The 22,778-nt window shown below is 34.7% G+C and overlaps 1 protein-coding gene across 1 annotated transcript; it reads left to right on the top strand.

Annotated features, from left to right (window-relative positions):
* Window positions 1–3,187: 3,187 nt before the first annotated feature.
* TMTC3 (Protein O-mannosyl-transferase tmtc3) lies at window positions 3,188–22,015 on the top strand (the record flags this gene model as incomplete). Its single annotated transcript, XM_051218723.1, has 19 exons — window positions 3,188–3,361; window positions 3,398–3,534; window positions 3,588–3,630; window positions 3,677–3,773; window positions 6,521–6,648; window positions 6,682–6,920; window positions 7,723–7,981; window positions 8,197–8,405; window positions 10,493–10,591; window positions 11,778–11,915; window positions 13,169–13,293; window positions 14,870–15,059; window positions 16,102–16,174; window positions 17,700–17,786; window positions 18,954–19,027; window positions 19,434–19,554; window positions 21,133–21,237; window positions 21,613–21,696; window positions 21,785–22,015. The coding sequence occupies 19 exons, from the start codon at window positions 3,188–3,190 to the stop codon at window positions 22,013–22,015; spliced, it is 2,613 nt and encodes an 870-aa protein (XP_051071127.1).
* Between the last annotated feature and the right edge of the window lie 763 nt (window positions 22,016–22,778).

Genomic DNA, 22,778 nt, shown 5'->3' on the forward strand with positions numbered 1-22,778 from the left:
AAAAATAGAACCAAGATGTAATTGTTCAATAATAACTAAACTGGGCGAAAAACTAAGAAAATGTTGTGCTAGACGATAACAAACAAATAAAACCTACAAAACGTCAGTATAAAAAAAATACCATTCGGCTGTAAATTGCATATTCATATTCAGCGAGGTAGTCCACACCACTCCTTGAGAGTTAGTTTATTCGGGTAAGAACTGTGGCTTCCGAGAGCCTGTTTCGAATTCTAAATGGTATGCCTTAGCTTGTGCACACAGAGTTTTTTAAGAGTAGAACACTCGTCCATAAATGACTATCAGCAAACGAATTGAACAGCTCTGAAAATTACCCATTTAGCATATCGAGTTCGATTACTTCTGACAACCACACAAGCTTCTAAGGTCTTTTATAGTCAGAATGTTGGATAAGCCGTATCCAAATTCCCTTGTACATCAATCTTCATACGATTTAAAATACTGTCTTTTTATTCAAACAAAACTAGGTCTCATACTCTTGAAGTTATTATACAGATACTGTTAAAAAAGTAATGGGGTGCATTTTTAGTAACGTGATACTTATCGAAGTTGATTATTATAACTTTGTAGTTCATTAATTCGATAAAATGGTTCATAACTAGAGATTTAACGTTTTAACTTTCAGTCTGCTTGAGACGAATAGTGCCTTAAATCAAATTAAATGTGCAAATCACAAACATAACTTATCTGTTTGGATAACGAATCTATTCCAGTTGGACAGAAATCTTGTGGTGTGAATTATATCGGAGTCACACTTCACGGTTGAGGACCAACCTGTTCCATCTTGTTATGATATCAAGGCTTTTTACCTACTTGTTGGCTGCGTGGAACGAGCATGGTCTCACCAACGAAATTTATTATACGGAAAAGCTGCAGAAGTACGTAGTACAATCGCTAGTGCATGCGCCAGACTACAGTGTGCAAGTGACCAGTCAGGGTTGATCTAAATGGTGTTTCGACAGCTGTCTAACGTTCAACAATCTGCAGTGTACCGTGTCTACTATCCACCTTGATTGTTGACTGGTCTAACACTCGGTGACTTATCACTGACCCTACAAGTACGTGATCTGTGAATTTACTTTTGAATGACGAGGTTATATAACTGACAAAGTGCCCTTTAATAGGATTGAAAGTGTACATTATCACTGATGTGTGGGCGATAAAATTACTTATTGGTTATCCCCCAAGTCAGGCCAGTAGGTAGTCTGACAGTTATTAGATTTGATTTATATTTTCCGACTCCTGATTTTTGTTATTTTCGCCGGCTGCTGGTTTTGAACCATACTCACGTTCTGGTGAGGTCAATCACGTGTTCGTGTTCAGAGTTTCATTGAAGTCCTGTAGAGTACATACTGGCACAGTGTCTAGTGTAGAAATTCGTCTAAGGAAAGGTAATATCCCATTGATGTAAACGATAAGACTGAACCACTTAAAATATATTATCCCGGAAACAACTCTCAGAAATCAATTTTTGGATGGGAGTTTAAATTTTAATCTAACTAAGCCGGATGTAGTCAAACTGACGGATTGAAATGAATAACATTTCAGCCACATCATCTGGCGAGTTTCAGCCTAATTAGTCCAAACCCGGTAGCCAGGCCTTAAACTGACAGGACCTGGTCAGTAAAATCCCTTGCTGATATGACGGGCTAAAAATAACTTTTTATGTATAGCATACAACTTTAGGGCAGCCCATATTGGTAATATGTCGCGATATGATTTAACATCCATAGTCTAGACAAAGTTCAGTAAATCATTCAATGTTTTAACATCCAGTTCATTTAAATTTGCACATTAGGGAGAATACAATGTACGAAGTATGCTATTCCTCAGTCGAAATAATGATATTATCTGATTTTACTTTGTTGACATTTCGGTTTTATCACTAAGCCTTCTTCTCCTGATATTAGTGTAGTTTGTGAAGCTATAATAATAACAAATATTTAACACAAACTTACCGTTTAGACAAAGCTGTAAGTATTAGTTTCTCTTCAATTCACTCTTGACTTCACAACAATTTAGATAGGAATGCACCATTATTATAGAATGTACATGGATATTGTTGTAAAACGAACCGAACGTTTTTTCTGATTGAAATTCTTCAGTCTCTTAGGAATAATTTGCCGCTGTGTTTCTCCCAGAACTTTAGGTGACATGACCTACAAAATATTTAGAACCTTTTGAGTGCTTACTAAAGAACTATTATTGAGGAACCCCTTCTGGCATGTCTTTTTACCCCAAGACCTTTATAACTCTTTTAGATTAGAACCACTTTAAAAAGTACTTTAAATGAATATGCAGCTCACTTACGTAGATGATCTTTGTCGAATGACTTGGGGGCCTGCTCTAGTCAGACGGGAATGAAGTGATCAAATAGCTAACGACGAGTTCATGTTTCGCGGTTAGAGCCTAACGCGGATAACCCTTTTGCTCTGTCCATATACTATGGTCCGTTTGATGATCGTGAAACACAAGCGACGTTATTAGAGAAATGCAATAGTAACACTAAGAGCAGATTGTGACTACTGCAATTAATTGATGATTGTTGGTTGTCCTTGAAAATGATGAGGATCGGTAAACTGTTCGATTTTCAGTGACCCAACTGCCGGATTACTTGGCTAAGGCTCAGTGACATTTCACTTAATGGTTTAAATTGTTTAATCCGGTTGGTGTTTTTCAGGGAGTTTTTTTCTACGGAATGGAGCTGCCGACCTCATACCCAATTCCATTCTTTACCCGGGGTTGGGACCGGCATTAACTCTTGAAGAGCTATAAGCAGAGTTGTGACATTTAACTAGCCATACAGACATTAGATTCAGATTACATTACAAATGCAATTTGTGCAGCCGTGAACAACTAGATGGAATCTGATCATGGTGCATTATATCGCTTATGATAATTTTCTTCCAACTGGATTATCAATACGATCCAATAATAAACTAAAATAAAAGGAGAGTCACGAAAGAGTCGGAACAAAATAACACGAAAGCTTTGGCATTTAGAATCACAACAAGAATTATTTATCTACGCACCCGAAAACCCAATTCATCAACCGAGATGCAGTTCTCAATGGACTTATAATTCTCCATTTTTTGTTCATGAACGTTTGAGTAAGTAAGGAACTAATGACCTTGGAAAACGCACTAATTTAGTGTAACGCCGCACTCTTATGTGGCCGGAGGTTTTACTGTGCCTGTTTTCTTCAGCAATTTACTTTAATTCTTTGGGATGCGGATTCGTTTTTGATGATGTGTCTGCTATTAGAGACAACCGAGATTTACGCCCGTCTACAAGTTTAGCAGAGCTTTTCAAAAATGATTTCTGGGGGACTCCTATGAATGAGGTTTGATGGAAATCGTTCTAAGTATTATTTTGTTAGGAAAGAAGCCATAAGTCATATAGGCCGTTCACTGTCCTCACATTTAGAGTTAACTATTTGTTTCATGAACTTAGTCCTACAGGATATCATGCCACAAATATCGTCCTTCATTCTGTCGTCGTGTTTTTGTTTTTCAAGTATCTTTGGGTTCCGAATAACACTTTAGATTGTGTTTGTGCTATTTGCAGAGGGAATCAGCCTTTTTCAGCTCTATTTTATTCTCTGCACATCCTGTTCACACGGAAGCTGTATGAAGAAATTAGCTAAAAATATTTTTAGGTTACTGGAGTTGTAGGAAGAGCTGAACTTCTATCCTCGGTTTTTTTCTTATCTGCTTTGCTGCTTTACATAAAAGTTTCGAATGCTTCTGCACAAAGTAAGTTTCATATACGGTTTTCATAATGTGCTTTCTTAGCCAGTGTTCGTCCTTAGGCGTTTTTGTCATTCCACATTAAAATATTTTGATCAGTGACACATATGTTTCACGGTTGTCCTTACGTTAAAGGAATTATATGACTATGTTTATCGGCTGTGATGAAGATACTTGATAAAATGTTATAAGATGTACATGAAGAAATAAAAACAATCGACATTAATGAATGTGGTTCAGACACAAATAAGATAAAATCCATTTGGCTTGGAATCCCCCCAAAATTTGTGAAGAATACAAAACAAAGGAGCTACAGAACTCACTTTCAATCAAAGTAGTTTTTCACAAGCTTCTGGTTTGTATCATTTGGGACCTTATCAAGAAACCAAATGAAATGATGAGTTTCGACAGCAGACATGTATCCCTAAGGAACGATGTGCGTTATACTTAAATTGGCATGCATTTTGTTTGGTTTTATCAAACCCTTCGTAAGATTTTTGCATTATCTGTAAAAGGCGAAAGTGACTAAGTACGCTGTATGGTTAGGACTTTCTTTTGGGTTTCATAATTGTTTTATGAGTTCTTCATTTTTCGAATCCCTATTTTACTTCTTCTATAGACTTCTTGTATTTAGCTCCGTCCTACCCTTCTAGTTTTCCTCCTAGGTTTGACAGTTCGTGGTTATGAAGTGCTGTCTCTGCTTTTTCAGAACTATCCGTATCCTCTCACGCAACTCAGATAAAATAAAAGACAATTTCTACTCATAATTTTCTAGTTTCCCTTAGAAAGCTAGATTTACGGATATATTGACCGGCGTTTTTAAAACCAAGGAAAACCCAAAGGAAATTCAACTGTAGACCGGTAAGAAGCTTGCGTAATAATGATCATATGCAGTGGTGGTTGATAAAAGCAAAAGAAAGGAGAAATATGGCATCTTTAATAGTTTTCGGACGATACTGAACGGAAGTCTGCTTACAGTATATTAATGAGTTTATAATCTGGTTTTATCAATTGATGGAGTAGTGGGCTTTATTAATCATTCACAATCGGTATTTTAACGATCATTCGTTAACTCTGTCTTGAGTGTCATGGATTAGGGTGTACTTCCTAAAGAAACCTCTGGGCTGAGAATAACAAATAAAATCTATATTGATACATATTAAGTTGTGACACACAATTTGAAGAATATACTTACGAGAGGAAATCTACTGACTTTTTCAGTCACTGATAGCTTGCAAATAAATGATAATCCACAGGACTAAATGATTTACCATCCGATAATAATTCATTATTCCCTTATTTTGCGCCTGGAAGTGTGAGAAAATAAACATGAATGGGTATTCCTCAACTTATAGTCTTAATGATGCGACAGATATTCAGCGCCTGACAAAGATTTTGTCTTTAACGCCTTTATAATCAAGGGATACCAACCCAGTCAAATAAGAAGTCAGGGATTAGTGAGTTCGAAGATATAAATATAAAGAAGCGTTTGATCTAGGCTCGCTAGCAGTTGCGAGAGGTGTGTAACACGACGTACTCAATCGTAATCTGATGCGGATGCGTAACCGAGTGTCTTCATCTGGGTGGTGTCCAATAAAACCAACCAAGGTCAGCATCAGTGTCGAAGACTTGACTATTTATTTTGGGGATTTATTCACTGCTACAATCTTGATAAAAAATGATATTCAAATCTCCCTAGATGTTCACTGAAACCATGACTTTGGGATTCCATGTTTTGATTCTCTACTAGATGGTTCTTACAGTAGTGAATAATTTCTTGTTTCAAAATCCACTTTGTTTAGTTTTTGTAACCACGTCACTAATTCATTATTATCTAACAAACAAAAAACAGTGTAACTGTAGTTTACCTTAATAACTGTTCCTGGACGCCCCAAAAAATTTTTAGTCCTCGTTCTGAAGAACAACAAGGATCAATAATAATACTAATTATAGTTTTCCAGTCGAAATAATATTTTGCCTTCCCGTAGAGTAAATACTTCATTCCTGCAGTATTTTCCATCCCTCTCGGCTCATCTATTCTTTTTATCTTTTACAGCGTAGTTTGTCGAATTGGGCTACCTGAATTGGCATGAAATTGAACCAAGCTTATACATTGATACACTAATTATGTTAATACAATTAACAAAGTTTTATGTACAGTTATACCTTATTACTATTGATTCTTCAGGTTAACGGTCTTTGGTATCAACGGGGTGATATTTCTCAAATGGTCAAAAATGGTTCACTTCATAAATTACTGTTTGCAAGCCTTTTGTAAGAAATAAATTGAATATAGTTACATTTGTAAAATGATAGACAAGTTGAACATAGAATGTAACAACTAACTGAGTCAATAGCTTAACAATGATATCTTGGATTTATTCTTTCCAACTGTGTTTCACATATTGTCAATTTCTATTATCTCATTTAGTAGCTTTTACTGTTCTATGGATACGTGTAGTGTTTTTCATGACTAGTAAGCAAGTAAATATGTAACACGTCAATAAACTAACCTTTTACTCTCTATAGGTCACACAATTTTAGGTATGAAAAAATGCTCAACGTATACATTTTTCGTAAAAATATAAATCTGAATAATTATCAAGTTGGGATGTTTTTGTGTTTTTCGCTTTGTGAACGTAACGTTTATTTTCTGTCCTGGATGTTCGGTTTATCTTTGTATTCAATCGCAAACGTAGGTGTCTGTTTTTCAAACAGCATTGTTTAACAAGGTATTCTACATTTCTCCATAGGTTTTTGGGCGAATTTGATTAACGTGCTCACAGTGGGCTTTTTAATATGTGTAGGAACATTTTGCAAGGAACAGTGTATCACCGTCTTCGGGATTTTTATCGCTTACGAACTTTATGCCGTTTATCAAGTAAGCCGCATTGTTGATTACCCATATTTCTAGAAAATTTTATCAAGTGGACATGACTTCTCGTCTAATAGTTTCAAAGACAATTGCCAAAAAGACAAAACGTTCAAGGATATAGTTTCATCTGCTTATAAAAAAATTCAGTTTAAGTTGTTTTCACCAGCGTGGTTTTCATGTGCACCCGTCTACAGAATGTTCATTCTTCTAGTGTTTTTCATTGCTATATTGATTGCACGTATTAAAATAATGGCTGGACAGTTGCCACATTTTACAGAGTAGGTAGCACTGATTAACATACTTTTTTCCTTACTATTTTTTATTAATCATTATTGTCTAATACGTTTGTAATCCCCCATATTTTTAATGGTATGGTACTGATAGTGCTTTCCAACACTCATTGTACGTGCGTATATAAGTTTGTTATTTCGTTGAAAGATGTGTGGTTTGTTGATTCATCATTTAATCACATATTTCAGCGCATCTAATTGTGAAGCATTTCTCAACATTTTCTGTTGTATCACTGGGTTTTCCTAATAGTTTAAATAAGAATTTTTCTTTGTCTGGGATGATAGGCATCAGAATTGCAAGACTATAAGTGATAAAACTCAATGAACTTAATCCTCATTTAAATTTTGAATAATTCAGTAATATCCATTGTCCTTGACTATCTAACTGAAGTCCTTTCGTGGTGTAAAACTAAAAATATTCATTCAACCTTCTCACCTAGTATATTTTTGTTTGTTTCATTCTCTTTAGATTTTCGTTTATTATGCTGTCAAATCCATTCACTTCTATACACAGTTGAAATGTTGATATGTTTAGCTGCATCAAAACCTTTCTGTTCAGATTGTATTTTTAACATTGCTCGTTCATATTCCCTTGGTTTTGATAATCTTAGCAGTTGTTAATGTACTCAAAATTGTTTGATTTTATTACTTACATCATATCTTACGTTTTATTAGAGTAGACTATTTCATTCCTGTCACTGGGCTCTAACGCTTATATGTAGAGGGGTAATTGCTGATCATTGTATGCACTTACTTATGATTCTTAAACTACTGTATCTTTTGTATGTAGGTTTGATAACCCAGCTTCTCATGCACCTCCACTGACTCGTCGCCTCACTCATCTTTACCTGGTTCCTGTTAATCTAGGCTTATTAATATTCCCTTCTAATCTATGCGCTGATTGGACTTTGGGAAGTCTAAAGCTTATTCAAGGCTGGGCAGATCCACGTAATATTTTGACGCTGATGGCCTTCAGTTTCATCTTATTGCTAGTTTTCATTACTGTTAATTGGAAAACACCTTTACATCAAGGTCGAGCTGTATGTATGGTATGTTATTTTTATAGCGTATTGTTCATCACTTATTCTTGAGAAAGTTTTGCGTGTGAAAAAAGGATGCATAATTTATCAGTATGCGTCTTATTCTCACTTGTTGTAACTAAAGCAGCTTAAGATTAGGTCCTGATTGTTTTATTTTTGTTGGTTAATTTATGATACTGGACTGCAGTTAACCAAGGTTTTATTATATGTCATTCTTTTCACAGGCTCTGAGTTTGATGATATTTCCCTTTATACCAGCCAGTAATTTATTTTTTCCCGTTGGTTTCGTTGTTGCTGAGCGTGTTTTATACACACCAAGTTTGGGCTTTTGTCTACTTATTGGTTTGGGTTTTGAAAATCTAATTGGTCTTAAGTTTGTCCAGACAAACACTATGACAAGTTCAAAATCATCTGAAGTAAAGAAAGTTTGCAGGTAATATAAATTTCAAGACTTATTCTGTTGGCTTTTAAACACTGACTGAAATTCTTTTTCATAAATCCACACTAGGTTTATTCAACATTGGTTATGCTCAAAGAGAGATTCGTTTTTATGTTTAATTTCAGTCGGCAGCTCTGAACGAAACTTTATTTTGTCATCTAAAGTTTATAGCGAATATCCAACTAATATGATAGTTTTTACTACTAATCGAAACCAGTTTATCAACTATTGAGAATCAGACATCACTGAGTGTCATTGTATGGGGCCTAATAAGGAGTTCTTTCTCGGGATCGTGACAAGTCTTTTATTATTAATTTTCTGTGACCACTAAACTGCTGGTCGATGAAGGCCAAAATGCTCAGTATTATTTCAATATCAGTCTGTTCAGTATACGGTAACTCACTTCCTAGTTAAGCACAGAGGTCTCAATTGACAGCCGGAACCCTTCGTGTGACCATTAGCTCACGGGTTTGATTGCATACAGAATCCATAGTTAGCTACGATAAGCCCTTTCAAATCTAAAATAAATGTCCGACAGACTTTAGTTTTTAAGTGTACACAAGCTGTCGTAACTGTTGGGATTTACAAGTTCGGTCCAGTCACAATACATAAGCTTTTTTAAACGCTTGACCGAACCGATAAGGAAACTAAAAATATGTTGAGAGGTTTGTGCTAGAGACTAAGTAATTATGTACATAAATTATATGCGTGGATAGTATTAGAATGATTCAGATTAAGAAATATAGGTGGTGAATAATTATCACAGTCATACTACCTTGCCGGGCTTTACCTTCCTCACTTCTATGTTCCCTTGAGACAACATGTAATTTGTATTAAATCGCCCCGCCTATAGTAAGCCTTTAGTGATAACTGTCTTTGAGCATACTTGATTTATCTTACCAAATTTGAATTATTTTCTTCACTACAACCAGATGGCAGAATAAAAGCAGACCTTCTAGAGCGTTTTTAGATATTGTATGCTTCTTTTTTTCCCATTTAGATGAAAGAAAACAGCAGAACCCCTGATCAAAGTCATAAAACAAATTTGTCTTAATCTCTATTAACTCATACAAATTTTATGAACATTTAAATGTCTTAGTATTGTTATTATTCGGAAGAAGACTAAATGAATGGTAACTGCCAGGATTGATCTATGGACCATTATATATATATATATATATATATATATATATATATATATATATATATATATATAGGGTTGATCATGTATAATTGATTTTTTATGGTGCGATACGGTCTGGTCTGCTTGTATATCAGTTAGTCAGCTACAACTTGGGACCAGACGCATATATGCATCGATCCAAGTTGCCATACCTTATTAGCACAGCAAGATGAACACCGGATTCATAGAAGTAGTTAATTCAGTGGTAATATATAAAAGAAATATTGCATATAATTGCATATAGTACAGGAAGAAAGAATTAGGTCGTAGAAAGAAAGATATGAAGTGATTTTAATCTCTTAGTTTAAGGGAAGACAAAGAGTGTATACACCGACGCCATTGTGATCGATTCTGAGCCATGTCGCTAAGAGACTCCAACCATTGGTTACGATAGTGGCGCCGACCCCAACCAACTAGTCTGCATCTACCAACATGGCTCAGACTAGAAGTTAGTGTCTTCAAGTACTGATGCCAAGTTTTGGTTTGGGCGCCCCTGACTTTCTTCCAACGATCCCCTGACATCATTAATTCTCTACTGCATATCAGTCCACGATGAATTCTAGGTATTCGTTCTGGCATGACAGGGAAGCTTCTTGCCTGCGACCAATTCTTTGAACTATGTACTAAATTCACCAAAGTGAACGATGTTTCAAGACATTACTTTGCTCACTGACTATCTATAACTTGTGTCATATGACAGTCAATTCTTCTGAGATTTCTTGTTACATTTTTATCTATTCCTCCGTGGTCACGATGGCTGATTTGGTGAATAAAGGAGAGTCAGAAATTTTATCAAAGTTTTTGCATTCAATTACGTAAACTAAATGTGGTAAGTTTGCACATACTTTTTAAAACAACTTATTAAACTTCTAATTTTGGATTCCATATATGTTTTTAGCTTCAAAAATGGTCTTCACTCTCGAAAATATCCTCGAATCTCAATGGGACTAGTCATTATCGCATTCGTTTGTAAGACTGTTAGACGCAATACAGACTGGTATGCTTCTTTGAATATATCTGTCAGTATATATCATTCATTTTTTGTTAATATATGTAATAAAGCATGGATAAAATGTTCTCTCTATCCTGACATCTAAATTGTTTTGTTACCCGTTGAACAAGTTGATATTAATTTCAATGGTTAAGATCATGAGTCAGTTGAAGCTAGACCACCATGGAAAACCTGGAAGCACTGGACGGCCGTTTCATCCTATTGTGAGACTCCTCAGTAGTGCGCATCCACGACCTCGCCCCCTACGAGATTCGAACCCAGGACCTACTGGTTTCGCGCCCGAGCACTTAACCACTAGACCACTGAGCCGGCATCCAACTGCGTTAATGTCTAACTTCAACTAATCCACGAAATTGAGCGACACATTCACCATTGTCTTCAGTGAGTTACTACCTCACAACAGACCTGGTTGAACTCCACTGGTCACTACTTCTCACTAGAACTCCAGGATACACCTCGTGAAGCCAGTCACTAGTGAGCACATTTTTGATTAATATCAGATGGGTTTTTGTGGAGATTGTAGTAATTTCAATGGTTAAGATCATGAAAATATGGAAATTATGGAAATATTTATAGTGGACGAAGACTTGGTGGAGAAAACCAATTTATTGTTTGATGAAAAATCCCACAGTGGCTCAGTAAAACATGAAAATCATACATTAAGTACATTATTTGCACATATTCCATCAGTTGGCCTGTACATACTTCTTGATTCTTCTAATTCTGTTTTTATTCATATTGCCTTCTGTTTCCCTCCTTGTTCTCTTCGATTCAATCTTCTGCTAGCAAGCATTCCACTTTCAATCCCTATTACATACTACTTATGTATGTCCGCATAACTAGCATACGCTACATATTGTCGAATATCTCGGTATCAAGTCTAACGACTCAAACTTCACTATTATGATAATCGTTTGCCAAAAGAATAAAGTGATGTGAAACTCGATTCATGTGGTCAAAATACATTGGTTTTTGTTGTGGTTGGATGCTTTTTATTTATCAACACCGCTTTTGTAACGTTAAGAAGATTCAAAATAGAAGAATGAGGCTCCTAATGAATTACATTTGTGCTGAGTAATACAACTCTATCATCCTTAAGTTATTCTTATCTTCTGCTGTGTGCCTTCACCCTTTTTGAGGCTAAAAATTTTAATTATCTTGGATTTTCTAGGTCGAACGAATACAATCTGTTTACATCAGCGTTAAAAGTAAATCCTAACAATGCCAAAATGTGGAATAATGTGGGGCATTCTTTGGAAGCTGAAGGAAAGTACTCAGAAGCACTTGGCTACTTTAGAAAAGCTGTCAAGTACGTTTCATATTCTCTCTAGCCCACATTTCTTTTGTGCCTAGCAAATCTTTTATATCAGACCATTAAGTATAAGATAGATATCTGTCATTGACTTTAATATTGCCTGTGGTCGATAATTATCATTTCATAGCAAATATTTTCTCTGATAAATACTTTCGCTTCAATTCCTTGTATTAACTTACTCTACCATAAACATAATTTGATGTAATCATAATGCATTTCAGTTGTCTAAATAGGCACATATCTTCTCGAGGTTTCAGACGATCCTTGTGAATTTGCCATAACAATAAAAAACCTCTGTTCCGAGCTTTTCATTTATTTCCTCAGATTGATCATGGAAGGTTATTATCCAATATTTTCAAATGTGTCAGCTGTATCCTCTGACTTTTGGTCCATGTTTAATTGATTTAACTCAGTCATCAATTTAGCAATGTTTAATTTAACCTGGTAATTTCTTAACATATACTTTTTATACTAGCCTCTCATTTCCTTTTGTAACCAAATGTTTTTTTCGAGATGGGGTTGTGGGTAAATATTATTTTCTATAGGTAACATCAATTCGTCTTTCGAATTCGATAATCTCACTTCAATCCGACATGTTCCGTCTGGCTAAAACCGTATTAATAACTTTCTATGCATTTAACGTTGACATGTCTTCTAATGGAACACTAATTATTATATTTGATCGTCGCGGATTATTGTCGGAATCACTTATCACTTATACTCGAAAACGAGGAAACACTGCAATTCCCACGACGCGAAAGTAAGAACACCACAACTGATACAAGTAAAGATTTATTAACCCCGTAACACGACGACGACGACCGTAGTCGAAAATACATATTTATATATTGATTTGTTCATCCATTTCAATTATTAATTAGTACGAATCACATATATGAAAAATACTTAGAAGTATCCCATGCTACATGTCATACTGTGCATGGTTTATTTCAATTGAATACAAGAATATCGTATGTCATACAGAATAAAATATCATAAGGGAAACAAAACAAATACTACACAAAGTAATTATCACACTGAATTAAGAAGGAAGTAACGTTGAATAAAATATTACAATGAGTAAATCGATCTAATTTTGACTTTTCTTCCCGTCATATCAAACGTATACTAAATTTCGTAGCCGGAAATTTCCTCATCATAAAAATCTTTCTACTTTGCTTAAAATCTGCAGAATAATTATACATAATAATTTCATTGTATACCTCTAAATTATGCATATTCTGTAGTGTTCAGCCAAATGATATGGGCGCTCGAATTAATGTTGGCCGCACATATGTAAACCTGGGAATGCCAGATAAAGCAGAAGAAGCGTATTACGGAGCGCTTGAATATTTCCCTAAACCAAAGAAAGGTATGTATGCTGTTTTTTAGTAATAAAAATAACTAGAAACCAAGATTAACGCTTGTTAACCCAATTAATCTGTAGAAATATTGTAACGACTGACATGGACGAACTGATAATTTATTGAAAGGATCAACTACCAAATACCAACTTCATAAATTTTCTTCTTGTGCTCTACTAACTACGAACCTGTTGACACTAAGCTGTATACTTTAAAAGCAATCAATAGTCCATGCAACTTCTATCTCCTTCCCCCAACTACCAATCAGAACCCTAGGAAGACTATATAAGTACCCCATACTAACCTGGACTGTTTGAATTTTAACGTCCATGTGATTATTCACATAAAATGCAGAATTGTGGTGCACAATACTTACAAAACTAATACATTTAAGATACAAATATGAATAACAGTTTTATGACTAATTAACAGTAATTTGTATGAAAAAATATATGGCGATAATTGGTGTCAGATAGAATTTTAGAACTAGTACAGTCTAGAATTGTATACACTGATGCACTGGAAGATAGCTTCCTAAGTTTCCCGTTTCCATTTATTTGCTCATCCATATTACACTTGAGATTTTAAAATGTAGAACCTTTGAAGAATTAGCTATATAGATATATTAAGTACTTGGAGCTGTTATGTATATGAAAAAATACTGAAACAAAATCGTATGACCTTTATTTGCTTGTCACGTAAAAAATAAATAACTAAAAGTGGAAGTAACTGTCTCAAAAACCAATGTTTATTCAATTGTGCTCGTTATAACAGTTTTCGACGAGTTAATGTGGTATTGGCTATTGTCAGTGTAATCTGAATGTTGTAAAATATATTTTCATGGATTATGTAGTTGGATGGTTTGATGAAAAGAATTCCTTAGCTGATAGAAAATGTTGTTACACAGTTGAAGTAGAATTAATTGTTAAGTCTAAACGTATCAGTAATTATGATGAGTAAAAAAGGTGCTGAATAACACTATTATGTTGCGGTTTATCAATTTAAGTACCCAACCCTAAACTCAATTATATCAAGTGTTTTAAAAGGGTTTCCTTCACAAAGTTTTTGTGAGAAGGTAATATTACTAAGTTGCACACCATAAATATGACCTTTAGTATACCAACTTATATACAGTTACTTGAATTGCACTATAAAATCTAGAGAAAAATTTGAGATTAGCGACTTTATTTGGAAATATCCGAGAAATTATCTCATTATAATGGTTTTACTTTACTTTTTCTTAGGGTTCACCGTCGGACTTTGATTTGTATTTGCTTGTCATAATCGTTTCTCTTAGCTCGGTCGTCTACTTAAAAGATTCCCTATATTTCTAGTACAAATGCTTCTGGTTTCTCAACACACTTGAAGCGCGACGACAATTTATTTCTGTATGTTGTATCATAACAAATCGGAGTTAATTATTAAAAATATATAAGGCTAGTAACCTTGCTTCCAACACATTCTTGAGCTTATTATGAGTGATGTTTGGTTTACGATTTTTCAGGCTTCCTTTAAATTCTTTTTTAAAATTTGGTCGCTGACGTACGCTGATACTATTCAGTGTTTGATTTATACATTTCATAGGTCAAACTTATTATGCTCGTGTTTCTCCCAAAGATCTAATGGTTTTTATCAATCTTGCCAATTTATATATCACTAAATCACCCCCGAGGCTTGAGGATGCTGCTACTCTTCTTCGTCGAGCCATTTCACTGCGATCTGATTTTGTGGACGCTTACCAGAACTATGGTAGTGTACTTATCAAGTTAGGAAGGTAAGTCCCCAATCTGAGCTCAAGAAAAGATGCTCATTTTCAAAACATTGTATTTGGTTGGTGATTTATATCTCAAATGTATATAGGCAAACAATACTCCTCCCAATAAACTAAGGTCTTCTGCTCAGTTTTTTTAATTTATACGGTAACCTTTTTTGTCATCAGAAGGATTCGGAACCTAACCACTTTTGGCAGATTGCTCTTAACTAAGTGGATAATTGAAAAAGAATGGTTGATGTTAACTCTAATGTCCGTCTGAACTTGATTCTCAAAGATCAGACCATTGGTAGTATTATATAAACCTTTACCCTTACTCACTCTGGAGGGTGCTTATCAGCACAGTAAAGTTAATTGATAGAACATTAACCAAATCTATGAACAGGAGCAGTTGAATTGCTAGATATACAGCGAAACTAAAAGACGAATTATCAGAAGGGGTTTTGTGGAGATTTTAGAAATTTCACTGATTGAAATCATAAGTCAATTGAAACTAGACCACCATGGAAAACCTAGAAGCATTGAACGGCCGTTTCGTCCTAGTATGGGACCCCTCAGCAGTGCGCATCCACGATCCCGCACTCCGCGAGATTCGAACCCAGGACCTATCAGTCTCGCGCCAGGTGCTTAACCGACTAGAATCTCGCGGGGTGCGGGATCGTGGATGCGCGCTGCGGAGGAGTCCCAAACTAGGACGAAACGGCCGTCCAGTGCTTCCAGGTTTTCCATGGTGGTCTAGCTTCAATTGACTCATGATTTCAATCAGTAAAAGACAAATGATCTAAACTGGCCATCTTTTTTTACATACTTCTGCTACATTCAAAAGTGTACAAGTCCGTTGAAGTTAGTTACGTAATATGCCCAGTTGTGTGCTATTTGTTCGTTAATTAATATCAATATTATCTCAGTTTCTCTTAGTCAATAGAATATAATGACTAAAATGTAACTTCTCTGGTAGTTTAGAATCTCAGCTTATTCATCTTCTGGTTTGTTAACTTCACCACAGTAATATTTTGTCTATTTCTTTTATTACTCAAAACTCTAGGTATAAAGAAGCTGAGGAAGCGTATAGAAATGCTTTATTGTACCAACCGAAAAGCCCAGATTTAAATTACAACGTAAGTATAATATATTGTTACTTCATCACCGTGCATATACCATGCTTGGAATCTTGCATCATATTGCTTAATAAATTTATATCGCTTGTTGTCACCGTGCAGTTTCCGAAACATCCACTTACAATACGAACATTAATACCCGATTTATTAGGAAATCAAGAACTTTAAATCCAAGCGAAAGAAGTAAATCCAGTATAGTGTAAAAGTAAACTAACACCTAAATAGTAATTAAATTGACAAAACATTATTCCTTGTAGTACAATACTTATACCAGTTAATACTTGTGAGACCACTAAGATATTTACCAGAAACGTGTCAGAATCTATTCAGTTCAAAGAAAGTTTTATTTGGATGATAACAAAATAGTTCTCATTCATTAAAATTAAAGCCATTCCTATTTGAAAATGGTTTACAACACCAACACATTTGTGTTGACAATCTGTCCATTCTTGTTCTAAGATGCATACGAATATTATTTAGGGACGGTGTCGAAGGTTCATATTGTAAATGATCTAATGAGGTAAATGGTGTGGAAATATAACTTCCGAGGCTATCATACGAGGGATTATTATTTATATTATTGTATAATTAGTAGCCGCTTGGATTATCGTATTATTCATTGAAATCATGAACCAATCAGTGTATTCTTTATTTTTATATTCGCCTATCGACAAGTAGCTGTCATCCGTCTCATTATTTCAGATTTATCATTAATTGTTTTCACTGAAATTATGAACTGATCTAAGTTAGGCCACTAATGAGAACCTGGAAGCACTGGATGTCTTTTTGACATTAGTACGAGATTCCTCATTACTAAAATTAATCATTTTCCCATTATTACGATTTGATGTCCATTAGGGTTAATTCATGTACATATTGTGATATTCAAATTGTGCTGCTATGTGGTCAGACATTTCAGTTATAATATTGTGAGTTTTTAGTCCTGGTTAAAACAGAGTACAATAGGGAATTAATCTGCTTTCTATCTTCGCCTACTGATTGGATACTGGGTTAAGTGCTCAAAGATAAATAATTGTCAAGGTCTTGGTTGTTGTTCGCTGTCATTTGATAAACAGGTCACTGGTCCTACTGGTAATATAGACGAACTAATCGATAACTGGAATAGATAGAATAAGACTACTGTAATGATTGCACGATCACGCGTCCCCCAATACAATCTAAATACCAATTTCCTCTTTTCGCCATTGAATCAATAAATGTGCTGGGCGATGTGAAACTTAATATAAGATGTTTGTAATAGCTTTTTACTGGTAAAGCACAAGAAACAAATTTGCACGTTTATTTTCTTTGGGAACAAAGTTAGTCTCAAGGTCCAGAGTTTTAGAACGTTATTAAGCAAATGTTTTTCATTTTTAAATATGATGTATTCATACTATTTCCTCATGGAAACAGTAACCAAACTGGTTGTTCGTATGCATTGTCGCTTTGACTAATTGATGGTTTTCACCGTGATGAATAATTGCTAAATTGGATCTCTTTACATTTCATTAACATTCTCTTTCAGTTGGGAGTTGTCCTCTTGGAGTCTCATAAGAAATCAGAGGGTTTGTCTTATCTAAACACCGCCTTAACTTACAATCCACAACATGAGGTATGTTTTATGCTGAATATCAATAGTATTACTATTCATTCAAAAATATTATTCATTCAGCTGAATTTTAGGAAATAACAAATTTCTTACTAAAATCATTTGAGCTCTCAAATATTCGAATTATTTATTCCTTAAATTAGACTTACGTCAGTGGGATAGCATTTGAATAAGAGTGACTTTTGACAAATACACTTCCAATGTTGATTGCCAAGGTTTGTGTTTTGTAGTTGTTAATCTGTAGAACTGGTTAGGTCAGTTACTATTGGCATACACATTAAATAGACCACCAGATATTGCTTGTATATGTATCGCTATTATATTGTGGGGAGACTGGTAGTGAGATTCAGTAAGTGCATTTACTGATATTTGAAACTTATCTGTTGAGTTTCTCTGCATCAGTAAACTTAAGGGCCACCAATGAAACGCGAACTGAGCATCTATTCCGTTGTGATGAGAGAACAAAGCATTAACCAATAGACTGCAGAGCTGTCACTATTATTATTTTCAGTGTTATTTGTTCATTTATTGAACAGAACTGGCTAGCCTACTATCGATGTAAGGATAGTGCTAAGGAGTTCGGGATCGGATACGAGTTTCAGCATATGACGAAATGCTTACAACAGATCTCACTGCTGACCAATACCAAATATGGCCATTTGTTAGTAGTATACATTATCTCTGATAAACATACAATTTCCCCTGAGAAAAATACGAATGGTAAGTTCCTTAAATGAGCAGTTCCAAATACAATGTTAACAACCTTTGATTTTAAAAGGCCACTGAAATCCATTATTATAGAAACCCTTAAAGATACTGCGTGTACTTCTTACTAATTCCCTACTAATAAAATTAGTCACAGGGTTGTCTTTTTCATTGGATATGCAATTTACAAAAATGGAAGTACCAGGTCCATAAATATCTCCACTTTTTGTCAATATTTTGTTTTAAACGCACAGATACATGCTAAAGCTCGGACGCGAAACTCTAAATCCACTAGAAAAAAATATATGATCCGATAAGTTAATAGAACATAATCTATAGTGAATGTAAAGCCACGTGAACATGTAAATATTTCACTACAATAACTTTTTTTAGAGAAAAAATTAACAGTAATGACTATTAAAGTGAGTTCTCACTGACTATATCGATTTATTTTATCATATTCAGCCTTCCCTGTTTGCTGTTGCATCAACTCTTGGTGAATCAGCTAATCCTGATGACCAGCTAAGAGCAATAAACATGCAAGTTAAACAAATTTTTGATAATTTGATTCTTTTACAGAAATCATTTTCCTCTTAAGAAATAAAAAAGAATCAGAATGTTAGGGATTTTTCATTGATGTTTGTTAGAACAAAGTGTTGATTTATCTTTAAACACATAGATGTCTGAATTTAATTAATTCAAATGCGAAAACCGATGGACACCCTGAAAGTCATACTGTTTTGGATTTGGTAGACCATGTACTAAAATTTGAGATGAGCAGCAGATTATCAAGTCCACTTACTGATCACTAAAGAGATTTTTCACTATCTTAACTCTCTATAAGTCTCTGTACTAATTATTTAATTTTAAATGAGCATCAAATCTATTGGCCTTATTGTCCAAAAACTCATCGAGTTTGTATTTACTGCTGTTTTTTATCTATAGCTATGAACATCTTCTCAAACAAAATTTTGAACCGATCAAAGTACATTTCGCTTTGGGTATGTTACAAACTGATAAAAAGAACTATATCAAAGCATCTAAACATTATCAGAATGTTATTATTGTAAGTGATTTATTTAAACAGGTATGATTATTACTTCAGAGCAATTTAAGAGACACAGAATTTTACTTTCTAAACGAAAAAATCTTATGCACTTACCGTATATCCCGATACTACAATATTAACCATCTTATTTAAATCATAAAACGATCAATGTTAGACCACCATCGAAAGCCTGGAAGCACTGGATAATGGCTTCGTCCTAGCATGGGACCCTTCAGCTCTGCGCTAACTACAACTCTGCACGTAGGAGTCGGACCCAGGACCTTCGGTCCTGCGCGCAAACACTTGACATATAAACCACTGGGCGGGAATCTAACGGTTTTAGTGACTAACTTCAATCAGTCCACAATATATTGCTCGACCATCTTTTATCGTCTACGGCGGGGAACTGCCTCACACCAGATACGATTGAACTACACTGGTCATGGCTTCTCACTAGAACTCCTGAAATTTCCCCAGTGAGCACGTTACTTGTCAGTAAAGCGTTGTGGAGATTGTTTAGTTTCAATCGGATCGTGGACCAATCAAGGTTAGACTACCACCTTAGCTCTTCATGTGCATCTACCGACCTCTTACTACATCATTCTTTATAGTTGAATTATTGTACTGTAGCCCGTTTTGGATTTTTTCATCATGTCATTAGTTTATAATGAACGTTCTGATCTTCAAAAGTAATACCAACGTTGCCCAATGATGCATGCAATGTAATTAGATTCTATATACGGATATATCATCTCTTATTAAGTTCAGTGTTTCCGTGTAGGGTTCAGGTATTCGCCTTTCTATAGAAGACTTTTTGTCCCAAATGTACTTTGATTAACCCTATTTCTTTGTTACTATTCTAGTTTCGAGCATTGTGTCATATATGCTGTTAACATAACATGAATTATATCGTCGAAAACCAAGATAGTTATAATTTTGCTAGCGACTCGTACTCATTTTCGTACAAAGAATTCGTGTAACCTTTATTTGAAATTAGACACTTCAGCAGGTCTTAAGATTATAAGAGACTACATATGACTAGATGCAGATACCACTTTACGGATTATGTACAAAAACATACAAAACTGAACTGGTGCTGGCTGGCCTATGCTGATGATAATGTCAGTAGCATTTGCAAAGAAGTAATTATTGTTTGAGTTGTTCCAAAAGCACTTAACTCGTCTATTTTATTGTAGTGAACGAAGGCTTGATGGGGAAAACCAATTTACTTTTTTTATGCAAAATCACATAGTGGCATTGTAAAATTCGTATTAAATACATCGTTTGTATATCTTCCCTCAGTTATCATTTACATACTTCATCATTCTTGCGATCGTGTTGTTCTCATTCTTATTTCTGTCTGTTTCCTTTCCTCTTCTTATTTCACTCTTTCTGGTAAACATTCTAGTTCGTGCTACATACTACCTATATTTGTCCGCATAAGTGCAAGCCGCATTATGTCTACTCGTTTTTTCAATCATTAATCTACTGATTTGTAATCATAATGATTATAACATTTTGTCCGTTTTAGATTACATACGTGTTTCTCATCCGGATATGTTTTTACCTGATATTTTTTATTTTGTCGTTTTTAAGCTGGATCCTGATCATAAAGGTTCATTATTTAACCTAGCTCTACTTTATCGGAATCATCTTGGAAAACCAGATGATGCAAGGAATCTCGCACTTCATCTTATCAAGGTAAATTTAGATTTATATTTATTAGTTTTATGCACCGAAAACCATTGACAGAGATTACTGTTTTATTAATTCAGTCAATGTGAATTATTGGAGTGATTGAATAAATATTTTAGTCCTAACTAGTTTAATTTTAATTAATTTTTGTTATTCTGCTTGTTAAATGGCTGAAAAAATTGTTTAGTGCTTCGTACTACAGCTGAAAGTTAAGTGCTTAAACCACATCAACAGAATTAAACGAAGGATGAAAACTGATAAACCTCTTTTGTCATTGTTCATTTTGGTTATCTGTGTGATCATATCTAAAGAGCAATGATTGATGTACTTTGTGACAAAAATTTGTTATTTCTCTCATATGTGTGACTTTTTCTTTTACAGGTTCATCCTTCACATATAAAGTCTTATTTACTTCTCGGAGATATAGAATTAACTGAAAAAGCGAACATAAAATTAGCAAAGCAAGTAAGCCTTTAACTGTAAATCTATGAATTTGTTAATGCTACTTCATCTTGAACATATGTCAACATATACTTACCTTTTTCCTACTTAGTATTTTGAAGAAGCGCTAAAATTGGACCCAAAGAACATTCAGGCAAAACATAACCTTTGTGTTGCTTTGGCAGATGAAGATGATCTAGAAAAATCGGAATCATGCCTTTTAGAGGCTATAGCCATGGAACCAAAACCTCAAAACTATTTACTACAACATCTAGAAATTATACGTGGACGTCTGCATTCTCGTGGAAAACATGCATATACCAAGTTAAACAATGATAAGTAATCGAACTATCGAAATCATACATGATTCGAATGTTTAAAAACTGTATCCATTATTTCTGTGCTTAGAAAACTGTCTTTTATACAGGAATATCGACAAAGGGACACTATTTATACGTCGACTATAATGTCATTAGCACCCACAAATACTTTTCTTCGGATCAGGTTGATGGGCGCATATTAAAAAGTGCGATGATCAAGTTAGGTGGGGGACTAAGCACACAAGGGTTTAAAATTTGATCGCTTCGTCTATTTGACCAACCGAAGCGCACTTATCCAAACGTTCAGTGTATAGTTTACTTTCAACAAATACTGTAAATTCCCGAATTTAGTAACAATTTTCTTCCCTATTACTCCAGTCATGTCCCATATATCTATTTTGAACAACGAAGCTGAAAATCTAGTTGGCCTGCTTAATAATTCGCATAGGGTTCTGCGACAGTGAGGCTTGGACGAATTGTGTTTTCTCACTTATTATTAGATATCATTCCTATATGGTATTCGCGACCCACTTATTGACCCATATATGTCAGCGAACTAACAGTATGGGCCTTCTTGAAGTTCACGTTTATGGGTATGAACCAAAATATTTATAAAGTGATAGGTTTTAATTAGTTATATCAATGAACCTTAGAATCATTTTGCGAAACCAACTTAGTTGAATTATGTGAAATGGGCATCTGAATATCATAGATACTCGCATTCCCGTGAGCATCCTACTTTACGATAATCCCACGATCTCACTAATTATGAGTTTTATAGTTGAT

This window comes from Schistosoma haematobium, chromosome ZW, assembly GCF_000699445.3.
Source record: "Schistosoma haematobium chromosome ZW, whole genome shotgun sequence".
In the NCBI taxonomy this organism is placed as follows: Eukaryota; Metazoa; Platyhelminthes; class Trematoda; order Strigeidida; family Schistosomatidae; genus Schistosoma; species Schistosoma haematobium.